Source organism: Macrosteles quadrilineatus, unplaced genomic scaffold (genome assembly GCF_028750875.1).
Source record: "Macrosteles quadrilineatus isolate MER2022 unplaced genomic scaffold, UCM_ALF_1.0 Scaffold_3__2_contigs__length_128488019, whole genome shotgun sequence".
NCBI lineage: Eukaryota > Metazoa > Arthropoda > Insecta > Hemiptera > Cicadellidae > Macrosteles > Macrosteles quadrilineatus.
The window spans coordinates 91,408,350-91,434,996 of NW_026542596.1; the positions used below are offsets into that span (position 1 = coordinate 91,408,350).

Below are 26,647 nucleotides of genomic sequence, written 5' to 3' on the forward strand. Positions count from 1 at the left end.
TGAGAGTGTTCGGAATGTGTTAGGAACAGCGATTGATGTGGTTAGTGAAGAGTTATTGGAGGAAGCACGTGACATTGTGAGTCGGATTAAGCCCGACTAATTAATTAATATAAAATTAAACAAAGATTATACTAATTAACACCGAAAAACACACGTTTATACAGAGATCAAGCAAGGTAAACAAATGAAAATGGAGCTAGACGTCCGTCACTAGCACTGGAACTGTGGTTTACACGGGCCACCGCAAGTGACGTGTCAGTACAGATGGCGCGTCAGTCGCTACTGGCGCCACTAATATTTGTCAAAACATATATTTGTGGCGTCACTCCAGTTGGCTCGCCACTGCGCCTCTCCACTAAAAATGGCGCGTCATTAGGGGTTTACACGGTCCATTTTTGGCGCCACTTTGAAGCCAGTAAAAGTGGCGCCACTGCTACATGCTAGTGTAAACTTAGCTTAGTTCATGTCCCGTGACACTGGGAGTTAGTGGCGGCAAAATTTTGTTTATATTATTTTAGGGTTAATTTCATGATTTGTGCTTTACTGTTTGGTTATATAACTAGGGTACTAGGAGTCATTGTTTACAATTGTATAGTTTCATTTGGTTAAATGAGGTTTTAAATGGCTGAAATAACAAGAAACAAATTGTAAACAAAACACGACCTCTGCAGTGCTCCGGGCAGAGCTAACAAAAAATTGGCTTCAGCTGTTCCAGAAGGATGAGAAATCTACTAGTTTTATCTATCCTAGTGATCCCCATAGAAATAGTGTGGTGCTTTGTGTAGCTTTGTTACTAAGATCAGTTGCTTTTTTAATCATCACAATAAATCCAAATTCAGTGATAAATACCGACTGGGTCCAAAAAACAAAGGTAGGACTAATTATATTTTGAAATCATAGTAAATAATTTTCCCAAGGACCAAATCTTGTGGACCACAGTCAGCAGGAAGACCACATATTCAAATTGTACATTATCCTTGTCAAATTGTGAGTAATATTTTAGCCCTTGCGGTTTGAAAGACTATTTTATGCTGCCATAATAAGTTGGTTGTCAGCTATAATGGGCACTTTTACACAGAAGGGATAAATTTTACATTGGTTTTCCATACCTGAATGGTCAGTGGTACGGGGCATGTTGTGATATCTGCTATGTGACCTAAAAACATCAGCTTATGCACATTGGAAACTAATAAATTTGAGGTGGTAGCAAGATGTTGCTTTGAGGCAGAGAAAATCAGAATATAGTACTGTAGCACGATGATACTGCCAGAGGAAAAATAATGGTACCTAGATAAAAGCCATAATAAGCTAACATGTAAAACATAGTGTTCATATCCAGTTTATATACTATCAATCACATTAATTCACAATATTGTAAGGCTACAACAAATGGTATCTGTAGGTTGCTGAGCTAGCTAACCAAATTTTAAAGATACATTTTAATTGCTTAGCTTTAACTATAGGAACAGAGGGACACAAGTACTTCTAAGATAAAAGGTTGTGGCAAGCATCAATAGAGAAAATACAGAATAATACGTCCTTTAAACTAATTGGAAACCGAAAAAACAATTTTATTTATAAAATAAACTAATATATACATACTTATTGAGCAAGATTTATTAAAGTTATAATTTATCATCATATAATTCAATTTTATGTTGACAAATAAAATACGTCAACAACATAAACCCAAACAATTTCATAAATTGATTTGTTAAAATTAAAATTATGCACCGAGTAAAACAACAAAAACAAATCTCACTTACCAGTGATGTAAAACACCAAAACATTACAAATTCCATACAGCATAACTCTCGTAAAATACTTGTGTAAAAATTTCTAAAACTCTAACCTAGTCATACTATTTGTTCTTAAATGTAAAACACCAGTGATGTCGATAATACAACCTGTCAATACTTACAAAATACTACAACATTCAACATCATATAAAAGCTCTAAAAATATATTACTCGGATCACATAATTGACTTAGTGGTAGGTGAGGAATGGACGGTAGGTTGAGCTGAGGCGGAGGTTACGTGTTCTTGAAGATGTTAGCGGCCTCGGTGGAATAGTAGTCCCAGGTCCAGATCTGCGTGGGGCCGCCACTACACTTGGCGGCTCTCAGAGTGTCTCCCACGGACAGAGTCTCTGCGTCTAGACACAACTCTGTAGCGTCATTCACCAGCTGTCCCGACTGTCAACAAATATCGTTGGATAAGTTAATTGTTAAGGCCAGATTTGCTTTAGATTTTAATATTCTAATTCCTTTCTTTTAAGATTTACTTTTTACCGAACCAAGATCCCATTTATTTTTATTTCTCCAATAAGAGTAACCCAGCTTACCCAATCAGCCTGATTTAATCTCATCAAAATATAAATTAACCACTATATCTCACCTCAACTCGAGAGGACCAAAGAGAAGCCAGCATATCTCATGACCTGGCAGCTTTCCCGAGATGGCTGATACATGAAGACAACTGTGTATTGAGAGATCCTTTATCTTGCTAACTTTCTTAAGCCCATTTCTTATGTATTTCTCTAATCCATTTTTTTTATTATTTTAAATTCCACTTTCATTTTCGTTTTTTGACTATTAAAGATTTTTGCAAACATTTTCCATCACGAGAAAAAAGTAAGTTCAAGCACAAAACTTTAATGCGTTTGGACCGCTTTCTCCCAAAAGTGTTTGAATACTTTGAATTGACTTAATTAAAAACTGCTACTGATGTAAATACAAGCAAAAAGGAACATTTTTCATGGCACATGTTCCTGAATCTGACACCATCCTCAGATAAGAAAGTACCAAAAACATACACAATTGCTACACAAACCCGGCTAATTTAATTTTACATAGGAGTCAAGAGCTATCAGTGTGGCTTATCCAGCAGGAGTTGTTCAGTACATTGGGAGATGTACAGTATGTTGGGTGGGAGTTTATCAGTTGGACAATGTTGTTACTGCAGTAGACTGTTATGTCTGATTCATGGCCAAACTAAAAATAGTATTTTACACTGGAGCACTTGTACATTTGATTCCACAGATATCCCATTTGATGGATCTTCCTACCTTTGTCATCCTCCAAATTTGTTTAGCTGAGGTTGTGGAACACTTCTCCATCCTGATCTCGTAAGTGGAAGTTACAGTGGCACAAGTCTCCTCTCTCCTGATTTGTCCATCGTTACTGAGAGAGAACAGCTGGGCAAAACAAATTATAACAAATATTAAAACTAGCCTGTATAAAAAGTGTTAAGTTACAAAAAAAGGATGAACTACAAGTGACAAACAAAAATTGTTTTATAATGATTGATTTGAAATTGGAACAATAAGTAAATTTGATAACCATATGGTTTGTTAATTACACTCTAACAAGTGTGTTTACAAAAATAGGTTCTTACAGTTGTAATTAACGATTGGGAAGGTTAAGGCGAATGGATAGTGTTAAGTCTTAAAAGTCCCTCCACTGTAGAAGTCAAGTCAAGTAGTTAGAAATAGTAGTCTACTTACTGTACTAAAAGAGGGAATATTTACCTGACTACTAAAGATTTTCTTGTGACAAACATAGACTCCGACATTGTACTCAGAGTCTTCTCCATGTTGCATTGTATCGTAGCAGAGATCCGTTGCCTCATTTCTCACCTTAAAAAGAATTCATACCAATTATAAAAATGTTACGATTTTTTATTTTCTAACTACTTACAATTGATATGCATATTTTTCAATGCATACTTCTTGGTAACATTTTCAATTGTTAATAAAATAATTAATATTTCTCCTATCAAATTCTTCATGAGTAACAAAAGCAAACGCTCACTCGTGTAAAATATTTAGTAGGATATAAATTTAGGGATTTTGTGGCTGTGAAATATGGTTAAAAACTGCATTTTAAATGAATAATTCCTTACTACAGTAGACTCCCTCTTATCAGGACTCCTCGGGACCACAGAAAACATACTACTATAACCCAGAATGCCAACCGCATGGTAAAAAGCATTAAGTGGTTTGAGAGAGCTTTGCCTGTCAATCGTAGGCAGCGCCACCAGCATTGCCATGCACTCAGCATAGCAATGCTGGTGGCGCTGCCTACGATTGACAGGCAAAGCTCTCTCAAACCACTTAATGCTTTTTACCATGCGGTTGGCATTCTGGGTTATAGTAGTATGTTTTCTGTGTCGGGACCGAGGCCAGTCCGGATAACGGGTTTTCCGGTTTTAAACCGACGTCCCCAAAAACTCGTTAAAACAGACCGTTTGAATGCATACTGTATACAGTATTTGACTTAAATTTAGAAGAGCTTGTTTAGCCACGTGATCATTGGTTTCAAATCTTTCCCACAAGAACAGACGTTTCAGAGCTGCCCATTTCCTGCCGATCTAGTCCGGTTAAACTGATGTGCTGATACAAATTGTCTGGTTAAATAGATGTCATTTCCGCAGAGTGTAGTCCGGTTAAAAGGTGTCTGGATAAGAGGGAGTCTACTGTATGTTTAGGTTTACTGCCAAGTAACTGCGAATTTATTTACTACTGACCAGGGCCGCGTTAAGGGTCAGTGGCGCCCTGGGCAAACCCAAAAGCAGCGCCCCCCCTTATATATATATATAAAACTAAAAAGGTTTTGACCACAGCAGTGTAGGGAGGGGAAGAGGAAGGGGTGTTGACTCATCCGTTCGCCGAAATCCACAGTAGGTGGGTTGGGGCCGTTGGGGTGAGTGCAATGAACTTCAGGCCTATGCATATATATTTATACATTAGCGTGTTTTTTTTTACCAGTTTTGTTTCGTGAGGGAGTTTTCAATTCAGTATCAGTGGAAATACTAGGTAATACAGTCGGGACCACAAAAGTTTGCAGTCTCATCTCCATCCATTTAGCATAAAACCCAGGCTTAATATACGTACTTTGTATGGTCGCCATTTCATTGAAAAGTATTAAAGTTGAGGAAGGAGCCTATTTATCACGTGACTTCGAAGAAGCCAATGAGGACAGTGTGGTGTTGCCAAATCTAATAATACCAGCTAATTTGAAAATATTGTTTATTATTTTAATTATTGTCGTCAACGGGCGATATGGCAACGTCGCACTAGCCTTGTTTTGTGATTGGCTGCCACCAACTGCAAACTTTCGTGGTCCCAACAGGTGTGCTATTCCCCACACTTGCTGACGTCACCCAAATTGCAAACAAAAAAATCATTTGATGTATTGCTATATAAGTATTTATTTCATTTTAGTTGATTTGATTGTTATTGTTATTATAATTTTTCAAAATGGTAAAATGGTGTTTGCAATCTGAGTGACGTGTCAGCATATGACGGGAAGCACACCTTTGTATTTTCCTTCCACCATGCAGGCCTACCACCCTGCCTCTGATAGATAGTGAGTGCGCCCGGTTCACACTGCTGCCTTGCCTTTCCCTGACTACAATAGGTATAATCTGAAGGTCGAGTATTTTCAATTTTGTTGCATTTATTTACATTTGCAATAAGGGAAAACCACTTAATAAACTTTAAATCCCCCATTTTAATTTTGAAATCCCGGCTGATCAAAACCAATTTTTTCCTAGTACTGGCGGTGGTTGAGGGCACCCCTCAGGCGCCCCCCGACCACCGGCGCCCCTGGGCATATGCCCAGTCTGCCCGTTTATAAAAGTGGGCCTGCTACTGACATGTTTTAATTTTAATGCAATGCACAAAATATTTGCTGATCTAAATATACTGTCAGTGAAAACATTTTAGTTAAGGAGTTAACAAATAACCATACTACGGTACTACTATTACACCTGAAAAAAGCATAGGAAAAGTGTAGGAATGATAAAACTTAGTTTTTAAAATAGGAAATATAATTCCTCATATAAAATGAAATTGTATGAGACTATTTTAAAAGGTACTAATGCTCAAATAAGTAGTAAGACCTAGGAGGATTAAACATTAAGGAGAGGGCACGCGAATAGGAATACACATGTTGCGGTGAAGCCAGCTTTAGCAGAACACTAGAGGGGCACGCGGTGACGTAGAGTGGCAAAAAGCCGCGGCTATAACATGGGAGAGATAGGGAAAAACACGACACGCGCTGTTTCGAATTAAAATTGTCGCTAAACTAAAACACTTGTGTTATTCACCGATGGCATCCTTAAAGTAAATTAAATTTCCTATCAAATGGTGTCAATAATTTCTATACAAACTATTATTTATTATTTGTTATTGAAGATCAAAGTTGAAAGAATTGTCCCGGACTTTGAACATATGATTACTTTAATTACGTTTTAGAAAGAAATATGATGTATCTATACAAATTAACAATTTATTTGTGTTCCTGAGGAGTTTCTCGAAATAAAAAATATAAATTTTCCTATATTTAAAAGTCGTATTTAGGAAAATATTTACAATAAAATTCTTTTTTACTTTTCCAGTTTATACAAAAATTTTATTAAATATAGGTTTAAATGAAAAATTTAATTTGGATGGAAAAATAAATTTTAAATTTGCATTTTTCATCGTTTTCTCGATTTATAAATACCATTTGTTACTAGTTTTATGTCATTTATGTGCTAGGCAGGTGATTTTAAATAGCCAAAGTTAAGAAAAAAATCAAAGCCGCGCTTACTTTTTTACACTAACAGCCGTTACAATTAAATTATGAACATAAACAGTTAAACAATTTCTTGGAAATAAAATTCTTGATTTTTTAATATCATGTTGAGCTATATTTGATCTGTTTGCCCAAAGAAACTTCAAGTAAAAAGTGTAAACGTTCAACAATCATCGCGTCTTCTGACGCCAAAGTGCGTTTATCATTATTTTAAAGGATTAAACCTTATATCATTTCTCTTTCAGAAAAATTTTCACATGCACATACAGTACTGTTCATGATTTAAATTTAGATTTATGCATAGTATTACAAAATAATACACAATATAAGTATCCCAGTACGGCGCCGGCGCCGGCGCGCGGCCGCGCTGGCTTCAACGAAACTACAGCGTGTCCTCTCCTTAATGTTTTAATCCTCCTAGAGTAAGACCCACTCACTCTGCCATAAGCTTGGACGTCTTCGTTGAGTACAAACTTATCTGGGTAGATGTTCTCCAAGTACCACCTAAAGCTTTTACACTTGAGTCGTTTTCTCAGTTCCTTCCGTTTCGTCAGGTCTCCAATATCTGTTTCCTATGATAAAACAAATGTAGCGTTTGGATGGCATAAAATAATGTAATACCATTGCTCAAATTCTAAAATCATAAACACACTGGGGGAAAAGTGTTGGTGTTTTCTTCACCACTTCACAAAAGTCAGGTTGTGATGCTAAGCAGTCCAGTTAGAAGTTTCTTTAGTAAAAATTATTTCTGGAAAAGCACTCGGCTTTGAAATATATTGAGGACAAAGCAATCTAATCACTACTTATTCATCAAAGTGTTCCTGTCAGTAGGTAACTCACAAAATATTCACGACACAATTATTTTTATATTCAACAACCCCGTTCAAAGGGAAGTAGGCCTAGCAGGGACAGTGGCAAAACTGGCACTGAATTCAATGTTGCAAATACTACTTACAAAACTGTTAACAAACTTGTCAATCACTAGTTTAAATCCGGTCAAAATATTTCATAGAGGCATACAATGGTCTCTTTTACTATGATGCTCAAATTAGTTTTGTGGGCTAGGAATCAGGAAAAAGATTAATTGATTAGAGATTACGTAGTTTGTAGGATTTGTAACACGACGATAATCCTCATTTCATGAGCATTGAATTTTTTAGGAACATCTTTCATAAAATGTATGAAAGATGTTCATTTAATTTGGAATGACCATCTAATGGTCATTCCAAATGAACTAGATAGGTGGATTTGCGAGTCCCATCTCAATCAGACATTTTGCTACTTTTAACATTTCCTTACAGTGTGTATCCACCAAAAACTTGCTTTAAATGCATTTTAATTTTGAGGGATAGTCTTGATAAAAATATACATAGTTAAGTTAATGTTTAATCCCAAGACCTCTATTGTTTAAAGGGTGAAACAAGTAAGTATTTAGAAAGCAATGGTGGTATATAACCTTGAGGTCGGGCCGGTGCATGTAGAAGAGCTCCTTGTACTCGTCCATCCACACCTCCACAGTACGTGCAGTGTTGATGCCGTGAGTGTCCTTGTGTCCGGGGAAGGAGTACGGGTGGAACGAGCGGAAGATGTGACCCACTCTAGAGCAAGGCACTGTCTCCACAGTACCTCCACACTGCCAGATCTGACAAACAAACATACATTGTTCAACAGTCTGGGCAGTTGTAGTATCTTAGTATTTATCTCATTTCATGTGATGAGTTCAATGCCATATGACAAAATATAATCAACTCTTTGCGTTTGAAAAACTATATTTAGGATGTCTTAATCGGTGTGGTTCCCAGCTGTCTGTGTTTTGAACAAGCAACATTAACAAAAAATCTTTTTTTACAAAAAACTTAATTTTTATCAAGATTTAGTGACAACTAGTGTACATGTTGCTCGAATTCGAGCAATTGCAAAGTGTTACAGGATTTATTTTAAAACGAATAACAGACATATTTACAATTAATTTAAAAGAGTCAACTCAAGATTACCGGTGTGTAACTCAGACCGTGTTTATCTTCGTTATTGATAAACCTAAATCATTCCGGCCGTTTTTCTCCATCTCAAAATACCTCGCTGTACAGGCAACACAGGTCATTGATAGAGGGCCAATTGAGAACGAAAAGTCGTTTTGGGGTAGTGTTAGGGTGCATTTGTAACCAATAGTTGAGATTGTCCAGGGTCAGGTGCTGACTGTGATGAGTTAAACCTATTACGCGCCACTGTTCTGTAGCTGCGGTCGTTATTACGATTACGCCTCCTGTCTGTTTCGTTGTCGTCGCGTCGGAGGCATTTAAAAGAAGAAAAAAATAAACAAATTATAGCTACACAAAACAACGATAAATGCACAAATTTAAGTTACAATCATGCTAACACGATCCGTCATAGCGACACAAAACAACAATAAATACACAAATTTTAAGATACAACCATACTAACACGATCCGTCTTGGGGGTTGTTAAAACAAACTCAAATAGTAAATAAACGTACTCAATGTGTTTCATTGAATAGAAAAATAAATAACAGCAGTTAAATTATACAGCTGATCAAAATGTAAACAATTATGTTCTTCATAAGGATAACATGGGAACTTTCAAAGCCACTGGGGCAAAGCCCAAGGGACTTTTACAAAAATGTAAGGCCAGTTTGCAAATCTACGCGACACGCTCTTTCCAATGAGACGTCAATGGATAAAATCGGTTAAGAAATGGCGGAGGAGTTCAACCGACAAAGTTTCATGTAGCGTATTAATTATATAGATACCTATGAGTATTTTTGTAACTAAATAATACCGAGCTGCTACTAACCCCACACTACACCGGACTAAATCAATATTATGATAGCGGTATCTAAATGTTGTATTTGTACCACTTTAATATTTTTTGTGTTTGTGTCGTCCGTGTTTAATTGTGTTTCGACGAGTTGCAAGCTTTGAAAATCTTCCCAACAAATCATGTAAGCTGATGAGAAATATTAATCGTTGGGCTATGATGGAGGTATGTAAAAACCTAGTATTGTCTTAACAATATAGTCCAGGGGCCAGAAACATGAATATTAATACAAAGCTGCTGGGAGGAAGCGGAAATGGTATCTGATACACAGGGAAATGTGGATGGATAGACATTTTTTCCCTTTTATTTTTTTCAAGGGAACAGTCCAAACCTTTTACTATTAAAGCAACTAGACATTCCATCCCCTTGATAAAGTTGTCGCCAGTTGTAATTAAAATCATGGTAGTTGATGATAGCCAGACATATTGTGCAGATCTAAATCACTAACTCCGGTCGAATGACGAATACACTAAAACTGTTTTACCAAGTCAAACTAACGAAATGACTTATTGTGATCAATAGCATCTGTTATGACCCATCTACTTGGTCAGCAACCAAAAATAAGGTAGGAAATAGAATTTTAGATACTAGCGCACCCTGTAACTGGCTCTTACAAGTATTTTTTTTTTATAAAAACTTTGGCGACAGCTGGTACGTATAGATGGAATGTCTACTTCAGTAGCCAATAGGCATTGGTCCAACCCCTGACCTTGGTACTATCATTGACTATTGGATACTGAAGTAGAATTCTTATCTATATGGACCAGCTGTAGCTAATTTTTTATAAAAAAAGAACGTAGTTGTGTGAGCCAGTCACAGAATGCGCTAGTATCTAAAATTTTATTCAAACCTTTTTTTTTTGCTGACATGTTGAGGGCTCATAACAGTTGCTATAACTCATCATACGTCATTCCCTATGTTTGACTTGGTAAAAAGGTATGTGTATTTGACAGAATTTAGTAATTTAGATCAGCACAATCTATACAGGACTCACATTAACTATGACAATTTTGATAAAAATCTAGCTACAAATTTAACATGGGGATGAAATGTCTAACTATAAAAGCGTCAACCTTTTGCTAGAAAGCATCATTAATTGATAGACTTATGAAAAATGGCATCTGGGTCATGGATCAATCACACCCAAGATGGAACCAGCAAACCCCAGATTTGCAGGCTATAACTACAACCACTGACAAAGCAATATACATTTTGTAAAAATTAATTTTTGTAATTGAATAAAACTTGAAAAATATTTTTTCAAACAAGACGACATTCCATGAGTGAGACTTACTCTGAAAGACATCTCCAGGTTTTCACCACCCCAAAGATCCATTTCATCATCGTAGGAGCCAGATTCCCAAAAATAATCAGTGTCTATGGCAAACAAACCTCCAGCCATAGTGGGAGACCTGTGAACAACAATCACTTGGAACAGCGATGTCAATGCGTAAACTTAATAGGTAGGTCTATAACTAATACGTATGGATATTACTAAAAAAAATCATTTTCACAACAATTATTCAGGAAAAAATACTCACTTTTTTTAATTTATTTATTTATGAGTGTCTTGTTTATGTAAAAGTTAATATTAATTCTGTAGCCTTGAGATCACATTCACATAGTCATTTTACTAGACATAGGAATAATTTAGAGTTACCTTTAGTCAGGCTAACAAAGTCACAAGAATCTTTTTTCTTATATAGGGTTAAAGATGTTTAATCGTTTGCCAGCTGAGGCACACTGTGTTGATCTTAAGTTATTTAAAAGTAAACTTTTTTGCTGGTTATCAAATCACCCTTTTTATAGTTTAAGTGAATTTTTTATGTCTGACATTGATATTAGTTTTTAGTTTCTGACTGATGTAGGCCTTAAATCTGTAACTTACTTTGTTGTTTAAATTATTTGTAGCCTAAATTATTGAATGTTATAGGCCCTAATTAATATGCAATCCACTGGACATTTTATCCTTGCAGATTACTGAGACTTCTTAGCCTAAGTTACTCTTATATTGACCTCAACAATACAAAATGTTCTTTTTGTAATTTGTTGCAATAAACTCTTGATTCTTGAAAAAAATAATTTTCACAACATATTTCTTATTAATTCCACATAAATAAATATAATGGCCACACTTTTATTTTAAATATTGTTAAGTAGAAGTTATATTAATCTAAAACAATTTAACAAACATTTACGTTAATTTTATTTTCAAATAATGATGTTGTTCTTGAATCTAAAATTTGATAAACTACAAAGTAATCTTCCGAAGGTAACAGGGTAATGTATTATGCCTTGATGACGACTTTTGAACCTCGTTACAAATGCACAATTTGTGCACAGATTCCCTCATTATTCTTGTTATTTAGTATTTACCACTAGTAACTATTTTTACACTAACTTGCATACTTCAACCTTTCTTTGAAATTTTCAATGAAGATAAAAAAACACACACATACAATATTTGTACATAATTAAACTTGTTTGTTTACAGAAATCTAACTGGAATTGAAGGATTTCGTATGGCGTACAAAACTATCTTTCATCACGTAACAATTTTGTATCTCACCAGGTAGGGGCGATGACAGAGCCTCGTCTCTTGAGCTCTGACTCCGGGATGTCGTGCCAGGTGAAGTGGCCACTCCAGGAGAAGCCTCCGACTTGGAACAGCAGCGAGCCCTCGTTGTGCATGTACTCTAGTGTCCGGTCGTCAATCACATCAATGACAGGCACTACCACAGCTGTCCTCTCCTCCTTGATACGCTGCAGTAGGGGCTCCAGCCTGCAACACAGGTCGGCCTCAGAGGGCTGTGGGTGGATCATATCCAGCAAAGCAAGGGGTGAGCCGGTACAGTACAATAGTGGAAATATACTGATAAATTTAAAATGGTGGCACTGAGGTGTAAACTCACATCGCTGACTTGATTTCACAGATGTCACACTATTGACTGAGGCTAAGTGTTATCATACACCTAAGACTAAGTATTGTGAACATATTTCTACAGCAGTAAACATTGTCAATACAGTTGTGTACTGTTGGGAAGCAACGCTGCATCTTTTGCAAATGCGGAAGGTTATAAGTGTTGTGTTGTTAGTATGTAACATAGTAGTCTCAAACCTGGCAATGCTGCTTACAGGCAAAGAGCAGATAACACAAAGAATAATAAAAATAACAGTTATGAGCATATTAAAAATCATTATATTAATACTCCTTTGGGTTTTTTTTATTTATTGAATTCATTGATATTTTTTGGTACTAAGCCATCTTCAAAAACATAATATAAATTACGGACAAAGTAAAAACACCATTATGTAAATGTAAAATATAAGATACTCTACTCAGCTATAGGCCTATTGTTGCTACTGCTAATAAGAAGTAAGTAGGTACGAGAAGTTGGTGAACTGTGGTGTATGCAGCTCAAACAATCAGGAACAATAGTGAATTGCAAGTACCAAAATCCAAGTGCATATCTTACGAGGACAGATAGGGACAGCAAAAGGGTTTGTCATACTTACTCACAGAAGTACAACATGCTACATCTAAAAATCAAGACTCTACTGAACGCATATTAGATAGGCTGGCCATTACTTACCACATAGTGCCAACTTCGCAGTGTGAGTCTAGGAACACAAGGACCTCCCCATAGGCCAGCCTGGCTCCCTGTAGTCTTGCCCTGATCAGTCCACTACGAGTGGCCAGTCTGTGCAGTACCACCTTACTGGGCAGCCTGGTGCGGATGTAGTACTCTAACTTGCCCAGCAGTTCCTCTGCCACCCAACATATGTTATTACATTCGTACTATTCTAATGTAACACTTTTTGTTTCCAGCATCAGTTGTTGACTGTTGTCTGCTAGGAGCACTGACCGCCTTTATCTATATCAGTTTGGCAGCAACCACAGAAGCTTCTATCCACCAGCTTGGAATTATTTTTAGAAAAACTTTGGAATTTGAAAAAAATGGGGTGTGTTGCTAGCCCAGTGATAAGCATATAGGACTTTAGTGTAAGAGGGACGGGTTCAATTCCTAGGATGAAAATAGAAGAGAAAATAAAACAATTAATCCACAACACATATGGCTTTCCCTTAAAAGTGTTTTAAGTGCTTCTATTTTGCAACTCATCAAGTAAAATGCTGCAGGCGTTAAAACACCAAAAGGGAAAAAATCATATTACGATTTTGCAAATTTGTTTATATCTTTGGTAGCTGGATGAAGTAGCCATACGTACTTCGGTCACTAGCGTCGTCTACCAGCACTATCTGCTTGAGCAGGTGAGGTGGGGAGTTGTTGAGGACACTGTGAATGGTCCTGATCAGTGAACTCCACGCCTCGTTGGTGAAGATTATGACGACACTGGCATCGGGCAACTCTTCATCATACTCCACACTCTTGCATCTGCAGACAATGGTGTGGTTAGCTTAAGTGAATTTAACCTAACATTGATAGAAGTAGTAGATATCCTATTTATTCCAAGTTAAAATATAGGATCAAAACCAACTTCTTTTCTTAATCCAGTCTTGGCACACATCTGGCGTCCCCGCAAACTGTGTTGAACATGTTCGTGAGAGAATAGGATTCTTTGTTGAACCGCCAGTTTAGGTTATATAATATGTGTTGTGTAAAATAAGTGTGTGTTAATGTAGGCCTACTTGATTTTTAACTTCTGACACACCATTTCGGGCAAGATCATACCTTATTTAAGTCTAATGAAGGCGGAATTGCCGAAATAGATGTAATTTAACCATGAATGAAGCTTGGACTGTCAGACATAACATAAAATTTCCATTTGTCTAATAGCTAGTTCGGAAACACCACAATCAAAATATTATTTCATCATGCCCGTCATCGTCGTATTTCTTTTTTTTTCTTATGAATTCAAAATCAGTTAGGTCTATTTTAAAACAAGTTTTTGTGAAAACACACACAGTTTAGATGAAAAAAAGTATTACACTGATCAATTCCAAGTAGTGATGCCAAACTTGATTCCCAATTTCCAGCATAGAAACAACAGCTTTCAGCCAATCTTGTTTAATATTTGCATGGTTAGTTCATAAGTGGAAGTTTTGTTATGTTACTCATAGGCTAAATCAATTCAATTATCAATTATCAATCATTAAGATGCGGACGCCACTTGGGTGCGTATTTTAACCCAAATATGAGTGAAGGATGAATGTAGAATGGTGTGAGATGATCTGTGTAGCTTTGTTACTGACTAAGATCAGCTGTTTCATTAGCCAGGTTCATTTATTAAACCAGTCAGTCACCTATTAAAATAATCAGTGGGACTTGCTTTTATGACCATTGACCATACCATATTAACAGCTCAAAAAAGCAAGTCCCACTAACTGTTTTAATAGGTGACAAAGAGATCTCTTCTTGAAGCAATGCTAGGTTTCTTGGTTTGGTCTTAGACAGGCAGTTCAACTTTCATGACCATATAGAGTTCATATCCAGAAGAATAAGCACAGGAACTTTTGTGATCAGAGGTCTTTCGAAATTTTACCGATTCTCGTGTAACCTTGAGTGCCTATTATGGACTGATTTACCCATTATTATCGTATTTGGTGGCAGTTTGGGGCTGTGAGAGCGTACGAACAAAGTTTGTCTTCCGTCTTCAGAAAAAAGCCCTAAGAGCAGCCGTCAAAATATCCCGTCGTACTTCTTGCAAGCCTTTCTTCAAGGAATACAATATTCTCACATTTCCATCCATATACATACTGAGTTGGCTATCGTTTTAAAAAAGAAATTTTCATCTGTATCAACCGCAGTTCCATTCAATGCAGTACATTCTCAGACAAAAAAACAATATCAAGCTACCTAAGTACAGGACAAGTTTCTTTGAGAGACACCTATTTTATAATAGTATCAGGTTTTTCAATGTGTTGCCTGAACCCCTGAAAGTGGAGCAAGACAAAGACAAATTTGGGAGAGTGGTCAAACGCATACTCTTAGAACAAGCTCCCTACACTGTGAGAGATTTTTTAAGTTGCCGATCGAATTAAGATACTGTTCAGTTACGTTTTAGTTCTAACAACATTTATAATTTAGTTTTGTTATATATTCTTGTGACGCTATTATACAGTTTTTTCTGTGCAAAATAAAGATGATTTGATTTGATTTATTTAAAGCCCAATGATCAGGAACAGCTTGGTTCAGTTTCGAACCATCAAAAAGCTACTGACTTTTCTCAGGATCAAACCGGCGACCTTTTGATTAGTAGGCGAGCACTATAACCACTCAGCTACCCAGCCAGTTACTGGTTCACAGCTTGGAGATGTAAGATAGCTCAAGTCAATAAGATATAAAGTAGACCTAAATATTTATAATTAGCCCCTAGCTATGCTTGCTTAAGAACTCATACTCCAAAACAAGAGGTTAAACTACTTCCGCCGACTCCTAGACCCATGGACTAAGTCATTTAAGAAAATATGATTTGTTACAAATAAATACTTACAATACAAAATTTTAAAAGTCCATACTTCTAGGGCAAGAATGAAAATCTATATATTAATGGGTCTGTACCAATTAACCTGGTCTGTATTAACCTGGGTCTGTACAAATGCCGAACCATCCTACCTGAGACAGCCAAGATTCAGCTGGTCCAATCAATTGTCTTGTCAGTGCTCTACTACTGTTTTCCTGCATATGGCAACAGCATCACAAATGAGGGCATGGAAAGGATTCAAAAACTTCAGAACACCGCAGTAAGATTTATATATGGTCTGCGGAAATGCGATCATATATCTGAATTTGAAAAAACTGCCGGTCTTTTGCCCTCAGCAGCCGTATGCAGGATCCAAACCTGCACTCTGGTTCATCGGGTGCTGGCCAAAAAAGAACCAGCTTACCTGATGGAAAGACTGGTCTCCCGCGATCGGGTGTCTCGGTGCAATACTCGGCAGAACAAGCAGTTTCACTTCCCGAGAGTGAGGCTGGAGATTGGCAGGAGAGGTTTTTCTTACTTTGGGCCCAAGTTGTATAACGACCTCCCCTGAGATCTTAAGTTGCTGGGTGTTCCAGCGTTCAGAAATAAAATAAAAGAAATGTATACAGCTGTGAATGAAGTACCTCAAATTTTGTAAATAGATTGAAATAGAAATGTAAATAGAATTTTTTGCTTGTATACTTTCTGATTAGATTATATTTTCTGTTAGTTTTATATAGTATTAGTTAATTGACAAGAGTTATCCTGTAAAGCAGTTTATACTGAGGAACGCTTGCTAAATAAAGGCATTTTTGATTTGATTTGATTAATTTGAAACTGTTTTTCTTTGTCATAGCTAAATTGAGAGAACGGCTGGGCGTAGAAACTCGGTAGAGGTGTCTAAAGAAAGGTCTTGGTATGTAGATGAGCCATCAAAAGAGAAACGTGGTAAATTCCCTTGGGGCTCTGCCCCAGTGGCCTTTGAATTCCCATCCCATGTTATTCTTATGGAGGAAAAACTGGGTTTTTGTCCCAGCTAATTTGAGAGAACGGCTGGGCGTAGAAACTTGGTAGGGGTCTCTAAAGAAAGGTCTTGGTCTATAGATGAGCCATCAAAAGAGAACCGAGGTAAATTCTCTTGGGGCTCTGCCCCAGAGCACAGATAATATAACCCCTGGGTTATATTATCTGTGCCCAGAGGCATTTAAAGTCCCCTCAGCAGATTTGTTTACATTATGACCATATGTCTAATTTTACATTACTTTTTAATGAAACAGCTGTTAATATTTAAATTGTGATTTACTGCATTTGTCAAAATGAAGTATTTGCAAAGTATCTGATTTTAAAATCAATTTTCTTCTGCATCGTGTCGTGTTTTGCAATATAATGTTGTAATGTTGTAATGTTATAATGTGCAATCCAAATCAGTGGAAAATCCTAATAACTTATCACAGTAACTCTTAAAATTATTTCTTATGGAGTTAACTTAAATATATTGTGTGGGTTGGTTTCTGCCTTTTTTTACCACTTCTTGGAGATTGTACGTAGGTGTGTTGCACGTAAATGATATTCTTTGGCGTATTGCATCCGATACTTGGGTTGGTGTAATTATTACAATGGAAAAAAGCGAGAACCATAATCCTAGTAAAAGTTTGTAACAAATCCACACTCCCCAAAAAAAATTGTAGGCTAAAATAAAAAGTTCATAATTTTACTCACAAAAAAATAAAACTTGAGTATTATGGGATAGTCGGTCCTCAAATCAAAATTTTTGAATCCTATCTAACAAATAGGCGACAAAAAGTTAGTGTTAAGGGTTCAATGTCAGTCGCTACCCAGGTTGAGTACGGTATACCGCAGGGCTCGGTCCTGGGCCCATTCCTATTTTTGGTTATGGTTAACGACTTGCCTGATAATGTCTCTGCTAGTACTGTCATGTTTGCTGATGATGCGACCTTTTTTAGAAGCGAGAAAAATTTTAATGACCTTTGTTGCACCATGAATGAAGTAGTTCTTAAAGAGGCAGCTGAATGGTATGCAGCTAACAAATTTCTCCTTAACTTGAATAAGACACAGAATATAACTTTCTCTCTAGACGTAAGAGCACCGAAAGAGGCAGATGATGACAGTAGCGTTAAACTTTTAGGTGTCCATCTTGATCCTAAGTTAGTTTGGGATACTCATGTTACTAAGGTTTGTTCAAAGCTGTCCAAAGTTGTTCACATGTTGCGTCGCCTTAGATTTAGCCTACCTAGTCATTACTTAAGATCTTGTTATTTTGCTTTTTTTCATAGTGTTTTGCTCTATGCTATTTTGTACTGGGGCAATAGTTCAAAAATAAGTGAAGTTTTAGTGATCCAGAAAAAGGCTGTGAGGATTTTATTTAATGTAGACCCTGATGAGCACTGTAGGCCCTTGTTCAAACAAGCCAAGATTTTAACTGTGATAAATGTATATATTTTTGTGTGTTTATGTTACAGTATGTTAAGAAGAATTTAGATAACCTCACTTTGTCAAACCAAATCCACAACCATTTAACAAGATCTAATCATCATATTTATAGGCAACATTGTAGGTTAAGAAAAAAAAGTCTTTCAATGTTCTTAGTATTAATTTGTTTAACAAACTGCCTCATAGCGCAAAAGAAGTTAGTAATAGTAAATTTGAGAGAGTTTTGTCAGATTGGTTAGTGGAAAACCCCATGTATAGTGTTAACGAGTTCTTGAAAATGACTTTCAACGATTCAATGTTACCATTCTGTGTTAAGGTCTAGGCCTATACATCTGTTTATTATTAAGTAGGCTAAGATATTTTAAAAATGTGACTTTGCCCATTGCATGTACATGTTTAACGGCAATAAACGATTCTTATTCTTATTCTTATTATTCTTATTCACAAGTACACTGTAAAACCATACTTCTAAGAAAAGATTCTAAAAAAGTAAAAAACATTCTCTTAGTTCAAGATTGTCCGCCATGAAGTCCAAACTTCTAAAAGAAAAACTGCAAATAACCTCATACCAGTACTCCTAGAGGTTGCAATATGACCTAGTTCCCCAATCCTAGGATACTCGAAAGAAGAAACATTGCAAACAAAAAATTATGAAATGTGTCTGTAGTAGAGTGTCTAGAGATGTAAAGTTGTTAAAAAAGTATAATATTGTTTTCTGGTCTAAAAATAAAACAGTACTTATATTAATAGTAATTGTAAAAACACCTATGTGCAACAAACGTTTCATATATATATATATATATGTACTAGCAAATCCGTCGTGGCTTCGCTCACAAAAATTTGAATTACAAGTTAAATGTTCAACCTGAGTAGGGCCTATTCTTCTTGTTTTTTAAAACTCATTTATCTATTAAATAATGTGTTATGCAGTAAAACACGTTTATGCCACAGTACACTGTATTAACAAACTTCCCACGCAGGGATTTTTTCCAGAAAACAGTTTTTTGTCACCAGCTTAACTAAATGGGGTTTCATTACGTACTACTTTACTGTAATGAGTTTTTACCGGACACCAATCACCTGATTATATGAGTGGTTATAAACAAAAACATAAAGGGAGGTTATGAGTAGCGAAAGATAATCCTTCAGTCGGTAGGAATATAGGATTTGTACTGATTTTTTATTGTTAAGCTAGCTTAGAGTAGTATAGCGTAAAATATCATACGTCACTTGTCCAAAATGTATTTACCAAACTCGTAAGGTAATCCCGCACTCGACTTCTCGCACGGGAGCGACAACACTCGTCCGGTAAACACCTATTTTCAGGACTAGTAACGTAATATAGGCCTACTATTTTAAGCCACAAAAATAATGTAAATATTTTCATTTTATGTAATAAAATATAACAAGTTCCCTTAATAAATAGTGCAGATTCAAAAGTATTCATGTGTTCATATATAAACAAATCTTTTCTCCATAAGGATAACATGGGAACTTTAAAAGCCACTGGGGCAGAGCCCTGATGGAATTTCTTGACAGTTGTTATTGCACACCTAGAGGTGGATTGGAACCTCCATGCCAATTCCTGTGTTGTTATGGCTTGTAGTTTTGATATACATAGTGATCAGTGAGTGAGTGGTATTTGACTTTATAGAAGATAAATATAGGTAAAAAATTCCACTATGCAAGAATATTAAGTCCAACAATTTACAAAGTTAACTTGCAATTCTATTTCTATTAGGCCTAAGCACAAAGTTGTCTAATGATTGTAATAAATTAATTTAAGTTCCTGGACTTGGTTACTATTAACAATACCGTAGTAACAAAGTAATATTACTTGTAACATAGAAATAACATAGCTGTAAAGATCCAGTTTTACTTTGAGTAATAGTAATAGATAGATAGATAGATAGATAGATAACAGTGCTTTATTTTTCTGAATCGTTTACAAATTTACAGATTGTATTATTTTTATGCACAAAAGACAATAGTCATTTGACCGTCTGTCTGGTTGGCAAAGTCCACTTCCACTATCTAAATAAAATCAACACTGCACTGATATAAAAAATAATAAACATAAAAGCACTCACTTAAAAGCTAAAATAAAATTTAAACTAATTTACATTCATTCCAATTTTTTGAACTGCACCAAGGATTCTAATCTATTGCCTACACATACTAATACACATACCTACACATCATACTAGGCTATACTGTAAATACATACATACACACATACAAACATACAGATATATTCTAACATACAGTTTTTAGAGTTAAACCAAGAATTTCCTTTTACAGTAAACAGTTAAATAATAAATCTTTGAGATAAAAAGTATCATGAATGCTGAAACATAAAATACTGCTCTAATAAAATGAAAGGAAAAAAACAGAGTATATGATTGTTGAGATTCATCATCAAATAGCCTAGTATATAATGTTTTAAACTGCTTAATTCATGTATGCTTATTGTCACCTGTCGTTCAAAAGATTACCCTCGACTCGAATACCTTTAGAACAGAATATTCCCATCAAGTTAGAATTTTTAAAAATTAAATTCATTTATTAGCTCCCTCCTACGGCCCCAGGCTATTTTAATAAAGTTACCCAAACCTCGCCAATCCCTCCCATTTAGATAAGATAAAAACTCATGATAATCAATAGTTAATTTTTGTAAATGACATTTTCTAAGGTCTTTAAACACGGGACACCTTGCCACAAAGTGAAAAACAGTTTCATTTTCATGCAGGTTACACAAGGAACAAAAATAATTTTTATCAACTACCCAGGGTTTATAATTTAAATCTAACATCTCCCCTCTACATTTCATAATCCATGAAATTGTGACGATATCCCTATTATCGGAGAGAAAAGTTCTATCGCCAAGATTGAAGTCCAAATCTATAAATTGAGAGTGAAATGCCGATGTACGCGCTCTGCCAATACATTCCGCCCTCCAGTTATCTCTCAACGCACTCACAACGCTCATCAGCTGGACCTCGACCTGACCTTGCGCAAAGTCTACCGGCAAACCAAACTTGTCACCTAATAATTTCCAGTCACGGTACCAATACACTTTTCTCCTTATCACTTCCCTTGCTAAAATATTTGGCAAACGATCTGCATCCAAACACAACACATTTAATATATATTTTAGATTCATCAAAATAGTATGGAATTGTAATTTGTCTAATCCTGACTCCAAATACAGAAAATAATTAGGCGTATTATTTGGCAACCGAAATAGTTTTTTTATAAACAATCTCTGAACTGATTCCACTGGATCACAATCTAAATATCCCCACACTTGACCTGCATAACACAAAATAGATTTTATTATTGAATTGAAACATACAAATTTAGAATTCAACGGAACTTTATTGTTATTTATAAAACTACTCCACACGGCATTAATAGCTAATTTTGCAGCAGCTGACTTATCATTTAAATGCTTATCCCAGTTAAGAGTTGGTGTTAAAACAACTCCTAGATATTTGTAGGAATTCACTATTTCAATAGGCTGACCTTTGTACCACCATTTATTGTTTCGTGCCAACCTACCACCTTTACGAAATACCATGATTTTTGATTTATTAAGATTCACTTGTAGGTTCCAAATATCACAGTAGGCCTCTAAATTAGTTATCATTTGCTGTAACACTGTGGCTGTTGGTGCTATCAGTACAACATCATCGGCATACATTAAAATGTTTATTCTCTTACCTCCGACTAAACAGCCACCTCCTAAAAATTCTGGCAAGTCGTTAATACTATTACCATAGCATATAGTACCATTACTATAGGTAATACAGTAGTATTATTGCTCCATTAAGTTGATCTGAAAATTATTTTTATTATGATGACAATAATGAAATTTTACAACTTCTCTCAAACTCATCTCATATCACATTAGGTGACTTACATTGATAAGAAATAAGTGATAAGAATGGATGTTACATAAATGTTCAATCATTTGTTCTATTTCAAGGAAAATTTTATAAATTGACATTGTTATTTGAAAATGTATTGGTGAAACAAAAATTAAATTAAATCTGTCACTTAATTGAGACAATAATAAACCTTTGAAAACTAAAATGTTAGGTTATGTAAAAACATGTTTTAGCATTTAACTTTACTAGGCTTTAGTTATGAAACATATTAGCGAATCTTTGTCTTTAACTTTTTGGATTGTTTATTTTATAGTACTATTATTTTCTATAGGCCTACCTATATCTATTTTCTATATCTATGTTGAAATTGTATAATTTTTAACACTAATACCGAACCCCCACCTAGGCTGACGTTAACCTAAACCCCCGGTCTGTGAGACTCCATTTGAAAAATAATGGACCCCGCTTAGAAACACACAAACCGAAACCCTCGGTCTGTGAGACCCCGCTTTAAAATACACTAACGCTGGGCTTCTGAGACGGACATGTTATGAACAGACGACCTGTCAAGGTCACGGCACCCATGCAAAATGAACAAATGATATATCAATAGGTAGGGGAGGAAAAGGGGGGAAGGTATTGGGGGAACGGAATCTACCAAGTAAACAGTGTTGCCAACATGCAATTTTGAAAATTCCCGTGGGCCTGTCAGACCGAGGTTTCGGTATTAGTGTTAAATTGTGTCCACATTTTTCATGGATTCAAAATGTACTCTTATTGCATTAATTATATTCACTCAACTAGACTACAAGGTCTTAGTTTACAAAAACAATAAATCTACAACTAAAAAAGACGTTCCTATAAATTTGTTTTATCTGCATATATTTATTTGTCTAACCGCAGAGTTAGTACAAAGTTTTGAGAAAATATGAATAACTTATACTTATAGAATTCAAATTGTAAATGAATAAATTATATGTTATCATAAGTTATCTAATCAGTGGATACCGGTACCATAAACATCAGTGGGGGAAGTAATATTATAACCAGGAATGTTGGCAAAGTTAGTTATGCCTCCGTGAACGATAGAGAAACTTTTAAAATCAGCAACATATTATCCTCCGCATACGCTGCAGTATTGTCATTATTTCCTATGAAATATTGCAGTTTTAACGCATACATCTTTTGTGTTTGTAGCTACACAAACAAAAGATATCTTGACAATTTTGTTGATGGTAGGCTATTAATTAATGATTCATCAATTGATTAAAGATACTCGCTTAGCCCGCTAATCCAAACAGGGTTTGGTCCCAGTTAGTTCGAAAGGGTCGCCGGAATTCCCCTTGAATTTTACCCCCTGAGCAGAGCTGACATCATTTGAGCACTCTCAAGTTTGTTCTTAGGTGGAATTTTACCCCCGCAGATTTGAGAGTCTAATGATAGGGGTTTAGGCAACTGAAGATGTACAGCCCGGATTTTTACCAGAACTATCACATGCTCATTTCACAATTCCAGACAGCTGATCCAAGCAAATCAAATTTAACATTTCGCACAACTCACAATGTGCTAGTTTTGATTTTCTTATAGAAAGTCTACCGGTAGGCCTAATTGATTATGGAGTTACCTAATATTCCACCCCCTTAGCTATATCATATCCTTTTGGTTAGGCCTATAAAGAAATTTTAAAACTAATAGGTAATTAAAAAGCTATTAAGTAGGCCTTACCTAATTGATTACCTATTTTAATCAATGAGCACACCTCTAAGCAAAGTTTATGCTGAAGTTGAAATTGAACTGTGACAGTGAGTTAAATTACTTAACTTACCTATGGGAAATAATCAAAAATGTAAACAAAAACTGAAGCAAGACAAAGACTTACAATGGATGTCGGGCATCAGCTACAGTACGGTTGTAGGACACTTTATCACTGGCAAGCAGGTTAAACGCTTCTTTCTTCATAATTTCCTCAGCAAGTTTTGCTTCTTCCCCAGAGAACTCCACAGCAGCACCATTGTACCCTAGACCAGGAACTACTTTGGCAAGATCTTTCCTTATCATTGCCTCATATTCTTCATTTATATTACTTTTCACAGCAACATTTCTCGCTCGACCTGACATACAAAAATTAAATTAACTTATTGTAAATTAGTTTGAAACAATGTTACAACAGTTTATTTTGGTTAGAACCTGTTTGCCCTCATCCAACGATTAAAGATGAGTATGCATACTTTTGTGATTAGACCAATTTAGGGCTTTGTAAACTAAATAGGCTACGCCCACCAAGGCTAAGGCTGGATATGTTCTAGCTTTTCTATCCAATGTAGCAAATTTTTGGCTCCACAGAGATAACTTAGCCTACTTATAGGATTTATCACATTACAATCTAACTTAACTTAATTTCAAGTTAAGGCTGAAGCTAAGATGTAACTTAGTTCTAGGAATATGTTATCAAAATATTCAAAATTCACAATAATTTATTTGATGTAATTTGACAATGCCTAAGTTATTCCTATGTAGGCCTACAACTTGGTCAATGGCAATAAACTTTCTTATTCTTATGTAAGTTACCAAAGTACTGGCTGCACTTTACTTTACGTCCTACACTCATTCGAATGAAAATAACGATTATTCTAAGGTTTCATTCGATATATTGTTTGTTTAGTTAGGTTAACCTTACCTAACTAACCAAACGATATAAATTATCGAATAATCGATATATCGATCGATATTTTCATTCGAATGAGTGTAGGACGTAAAGTAACTTAAAGTGCAGCCTACCTACTAATTACTCACCTGATAAGGCTGATTTAGGGTGGATTTTTCTGCTCTCAATTCCTGGTTTTTTGAATAAATTTGAAGTTAGGCTCATCAAATCCACACCAGAATCATCTTTACTTTCATATAGGCTCAATTGATTTTTCAATGTTTGTAATTTATTCTGATGTAAAAACCATAAAATTAAAATTGACAGAGAGATAAATACTAAAGTTATTTTGTACCATGGTCTTCTACGCCTAGGGGCACATATAAATAGCATTTTATTGAATTCTATAAATGGGAATCATCAAAATCTTGTTAACTAGCGAATTAATTGGAACTTGTTTACAGCAACAATCAACTCCAGGAAAACATAACCTCAAAATTGACGTAATGGATCTGTATTAATAAATATTTTATCCTTAAGACATTGTACGAATCGGTCATAAAATAATAACTTGACAATTTTTATTAGATAGTCGTTTTACTCACAAGGGAGTAAATACCCTAAACCATTTTCACTTAGGCATATTTCGAAAACACGTCACCAACCTACTCATGACATTCGACAAAATCACTCACACACAACAGTACAACAGTACAACACAGAACACAACAACCGAACAACCTTGTACCGGTGGGGCACACGGGAGGGACTAAGGCAAGGCTAACATTAGTGTCAGCGTTCGCCGCTAGAACCACTAAGTTGAAAAAATTTAATTTTTTATTTTTAGTTATAAAATTAACTTTTTAATTATAAAATATTGTTTTAAAATTATAAAATTAATTTTTAATTTTTTAAATAAAACTGTCATAACATAACCTAACCAACCAGACTTGCTGATAACTTAATATTAAAACTGTATAAGATAAAAATCTAATTAATGATTACTTATAATTTTTAATTAATTATAAAATTAATTTTAAAATTTAGTATTATAAAATTAAACTGTCATAACCTAACCTAACCAACCAAACTTGCTGATATGAAAAATTTGTTGACAAAAGGTTAAAGTTACCAGCGGAATTCGAACCCGGGACCTCAAGAACGTCAAATCGAAACGCTACTAACTATGCCACGAACGCCCTGAGAACTTAACGTTTCGTTACGGTAATCTTGTTGCCTCAAGCCCCAAGAGTATACATTATCGACTAGAGATATGACGTCACTACACCTTTAGCCTTAGTCCCTTCCGTGTGCCCATTCCAACCTCGGTCCCGTGTACTTACCTTCAGTGTTATAACATAGACTAACCAACACAAGGTAGTATGTTTTATCTATGGTTATAATCATATAAAACAAAAACAACGTAAGAATCAATAGCCTAGTCCATAAAGGAATGGAACAAATCAGCGACAGGCAAATCTATATACCACTGCTGTATAGTACACTCAAAGATGTACATTGTACCAAAAGTCCCCTAAAATCCCCTTTAGTATTTTTACCTCCGCTCCCTTAAATTTAATTGCAAAGTTTTACTAAATTACGCATATAACCGATGTGGCTCATTCGATTACAATAATATTTAATTCGTTGTATTCCTAAATAAAGTATAAATATAATAAAGTATAGATCCAATACTTTCTCCAAAATTTAATAGATCAGTTAGTATTTTTTTAGGAATTTTCTTAGTAATTAGGAGACCTAATGTAGTTTCCTAATGGCTGGTCTCATATTGGCTAATAGTCATACTAATCATACTATATTA

General features: G+C 35.4%; 1 protein-coding gene across 1 annotated transcript; it reads right to left on the minus strand.

Moving 5' to 3' along the window:
• On the minus strand, window positions 1-25,507 carry LOC128989667 (polypeptide N-acetylgalactosaminyltransferase 1-like). Its single transcript, XM_054411634.1, has 11 exons — window positions 24,975-25,507; window positions 24,061-24,292; window positions 13,645-13,811; window positions 13,011-13,185; window positions 11,987-12,199; window positions 10,712-10,829; window positions 8,039-8,224; window positions 7,020-7,154; window positions 3,531-3,638; window positions 3,069-3,197; window positions 1-2,196 (listed from the first exon to the last, which is right to left on the minus strand). The coding sequence occupies exons 1-11, from the start codon at window positions 25,216-25,218 to the stop codon at window positions 2,035-2,037; spliced, it is 1,869 nt and encodes a 622-aa protein (XP_054267609.1). The 5' UTR covers window positions 25,219-25,507; the 3' UTR covers window positions 1-2,034.
• Window positions 25,508-26,647: the final 1,140 nt, after the last annotated feature.